At 37.6% G+C, this 3,735-nt stretch overlaps 1 protein-coding gene across 1 annotated transcript; it reads right to left on the bottom strand.

The window, feature by feature from the left end:
* Positions 1 to 331: 331 nt before the first annotated feature.
* OTOR (otoraplin) lies at positions 332 to 3,436 on the bottom strand (the record flags this gene model as incomplete). Its single annotated transcript, XM_084248161.1, has 4 exons — positions 3,039 to 3,436; positions 2,544 to 2,683; positions 1,215 to 1,325; positions 332 to 355 (listed from the first exon to the last, which is right to left on the bottom strand). Exons 1-4 carry the CDS (start codon positions 3,244 to 3,246, stop codon positions 332 to 334), a joined length of 483 nt encoding a protein of 160 aa, XP_084104287.1. The 5' UTR covers positions 3,247 to 3,436.
* Positions 3,437 to 3,735: the final 299 nt, after the last annotated feature.

Here is a 3,735-nt window from a genome sequence, read left to right as displayed (position 1 = left end):
CTTGGAAGAGCTACTATTTAAAAATAAGTACAAATAAACCATCTTGCATATGATCCCCATGTAAGAGAAGATTCTCTAAACTGAAAAGTAATTCTCTGCTTTCAATTGACCCATTTGAGCCAACTTTCATTCAGCCCCAGGTGGTAGGAAGTCAGGTCACCAGAAAATGTGACCTGGTTGAACCTCCTCCTTCATTTGCCACCGCCAGCCTCAAGACCCAGGCCTCCTTTTGAAACAAAAGCTTGAAATTAGGAACATGCAGTTTTTGGTTGTTTTCAATTTTTTCTTTGTTTTTGGTGTTTTCTTTCTAGCTGCAGATTTGTCTAATTTCTTACTCGCAGAAGAAGTCAATATCCTGGGGGCGGGGAAAACAATAGAAATGATTAAAATAAATGGGCAGGAACTGAAAACAGATGTGCTTTTTCTTTATTTAAAATCACATACACACACACAAAAATATAATAAAATAAAATCACACCTAACCACAGAGAAATTTGAATTTGGAATAAGTTAAGGTTGAATCCCCCAAAGTATGACATAATTACCACTTTAACTCAAAAACTACTTAAAATGATGGTTCCCAAACACATTTTTAATTATGGTTATTTGACACATTCAAGTTCAAGAAGCCATGACAAGTGGGCACCATTTGTTCAGGCTGGGCAATGTTTTGAAGTTATTCAGCACAACAATTAGCTCCAGGAGAATAGCTTCAAAACAACCACCTTGCAAAGTTACTCAAAGGGGATCTTTATTTTTGTCCTGCACTTATAAGACCTCAGGGCATTGGAAAGAGTATAATTTTTTACATACAAAGAGTCTATCCACCACAAAATAAAGCATTCAAGGATTTTTCCAGAATGTTTTGATTTTATTAAATAAAAGTGCTTATTCTTCTCCCAGCCCAATAAATAGACTCATTAAATAAGTGCAACCACTTATTTATAGTAAGATCCATTAATACTATTTTGGTAACTTTCTTTGTGACATGGACCCTTTCCAAATAATTGGGATTTGAAACAAAAGGACTTCAGTGGAGAAAGCTGCCCAATCTTTCACCATTGATAACAGCTATAAATTCTCTTGCAGAGCTGGCTGTCTCACTGGAAGTGGGGGCTTATCTTGAAGCATCTGAGTTGCATGATGAGTTATCCACCACTAGCTTATATTACCCCGAGATCTGGCACCTAGGTCTACCACACTGAGATGCTCACCGTGGTGGGGACTTCCTTGGTGGCGTCCAGGTACACATGTTGCTCCTCAACCAAGTTCCTGGGGAAATAGCCCACAATTCCCATCTCATCCTCTTGGCGATCACCATAAACCTGAGTGCCCAGAAGTGTAACAGTCAGGGGAGAAATGGCTGCAGTTCTCAACTAGACACCCTTAGGCATCACATTACATTTAATGAAAATTACTAACTGCCAAAGCCTTGCTTTTCACTCTGGATTCCAGAGACCCAGAGCCAAATTTGAAGTTCACTAAGAGCAACTAAGTTATCCCACAGAAACTACCTATCTATTTATTCCTTTGTGGCTTAGTCTTATTGGTCTCACTCACTGCTTTAATTACATTCCTTTGTTTTCTGCCATCTTGTGAGCAGCCTGAAATCATTTTTTTTGGAAATCATCAATAACTAAAGTCAGTAAATTTTGTTTAAAAGTAAATAGACACTTTTATGGACTCTTATTTCTCATTATTAAAGTATTTAAATAAATATAAATGTAAGTGAGGGCCTCCCCGGTGGCGCAGCGGTTGAGCGCTGGGTTGCGAAGCTGCCCGCGGCGTCTGCGGCGCCAGTTCGATCCCCGGCTGCTCCCCGGCCACTGGAGGAGGATCCCACATGGTGCGCAGACCTCTCCTGCCGCCCGCTGCTTCCCTCAGCAGTGTACTTCGATCCTTTTGCCTGCTCTGCTCCCCGCTCTGGCTCTGGTGAAATCTCTCACCCTCCCGCGCTTCTGACTGTACCCAGTGCTTGTATAAATAAATAAATAAATAAATCTTAAAAAAAAAATATATATATAAATGTAAGTGAATTTCAGATTTAATTCTTTATTATTAGAGACCCTATCTTCAGGGCTGTAGATGAGGACAGTAAAACAGTCCTGAGTCATCCTTCCCCAAGGCTACTCCTGAATGTTTTAACCATCAAAAGCAGATTCTTTGGAATTAAAGAGGATGCTAGAGTTTCCCTTAAAATATTGAAGCTTAGACTGACTGCCAACACACATGCCTTTTAGTTGGCAAATCCCCTCAAACATTTTTGAATGAGATTCAAACTCTTCAGGATGCTCAAGATCCCATGTGTTTAACTTGCTCTTCTTGCCAAAATATCACATAAACCTACATTTGGTTCTGTTATGAAATTATCTTTGTTGCTTTAAAATGCAATAAAATTAAATACACATTTGTATATACAACTTCTACATTGTTCTTATCAGTTAATTTTGGACATTGAAATGCATTGCGAATAGGTTAAAAAAAAAAGGGAAAGTTTAGAGCAACATGTCAAGATAAACGTTTTTTTAATTATCTTATCTTACACTGCCAGCCCAAAATTCTCCAGCTTCATTTTCTTTTACCAGCTTTGAGTAAACATAGATCTGCTGCCCTTTTTTAATGTTAATGAATCTACAGTCAGAGGCATTGTAATCTTCTTGTGCTCTGGCCAGAGAAATAGTATCTAAAAAAAAAAAAGCAGCATTGAAATTACTACATTTTAGGCAACTGAATTCTACAACAGTAAAAAGGCAAAATATCAGAAAACTAAGGAATCAGAGTGACTAATATCTCACAGTTTATAGTTCTTGTTCAATTCAAGAAGAGTAAGATATCCAAAGTATGAAAGCTGCATGCAACAGTCTTAGGAAAGTGGATTCTCCATAGTAAGACACTAACACAAGAGTAGGAGGAATCAATGCTAATCACATATGCATTGGAGAAGATTCACTTGGAAATACAGTTAGGCTTATACTATTAGTGTATATCTTTTCAATTATATCCTAGAAAAATAATGAAAGACATAAAAATGTCCTTACACACACACTCGTCATCTGCACAGAGCTTCTTGGAAGCAAGTCTGTCCATAAATATTCCATGCACCACATATATAGCCGCGAGTCCTGAGAGGAAAAGTAATAGTCTTGCCATCTTCCTTTTCTGCTGTTTTTGCTGTTGATGCAGTCCTTCAACTAGGAGTGGAGACCAGCTGCAGCAGTTCCTGTCTTTTATGTGAAAGCCAGACATCTGGGTAAATCCCTGAGCCAATGGGAAGGTGTCTATGATACCTCTGCTTTCATAACAGCTACCAGGCTCCAGAGGCCATTTAGCATCTCATTTTCCAAAGAGAGTCAAACTCCATGTCTTTTTTATACATGAATAATATCCAAAATGGTCCATCCTTGTTGAAGCATCTTTAGCTGTGGCTTGTTTATCAGCAGGGTACTGTTGAAAGATCTAAGAGAATTTTAAAACTTTAAAAAAAAAATTTAACTCAACTCTCATATTTCAAAATATGAGCAAAGATGGGCTGACATAAAAAGATTGAAAATATGAGATCTGTATCTTTAATACAAATAATTTTGATTTAAACAAATCCAATCAATAATCATATGGATTTATGTACTAGACAAATGAAAAATACCTAAGTTTACAAAGTATGATAGGAGTCTTGGAAGTCATGTCTCTATTGGGGCGGACATGGATTGTAACACATTAGTTGTCACATATAAATCC

The sequence above is a fragment of the Talpa europaea genome (genome assembly GCF_964194135.1).
Source record: "Talpa europaea genome assembly, chromosome: 11".
NCBI lineage: Eukaryota > Metazoa > Chordata > Mammalia > Eulipotyphla > Talpidae > Talpa > Talpa europaea.
The sequence above is the reverse complement of the archived record's forward strand: the minus strand, read 5'-3'. Positions and strand labels throughout refer to the sequence as shown.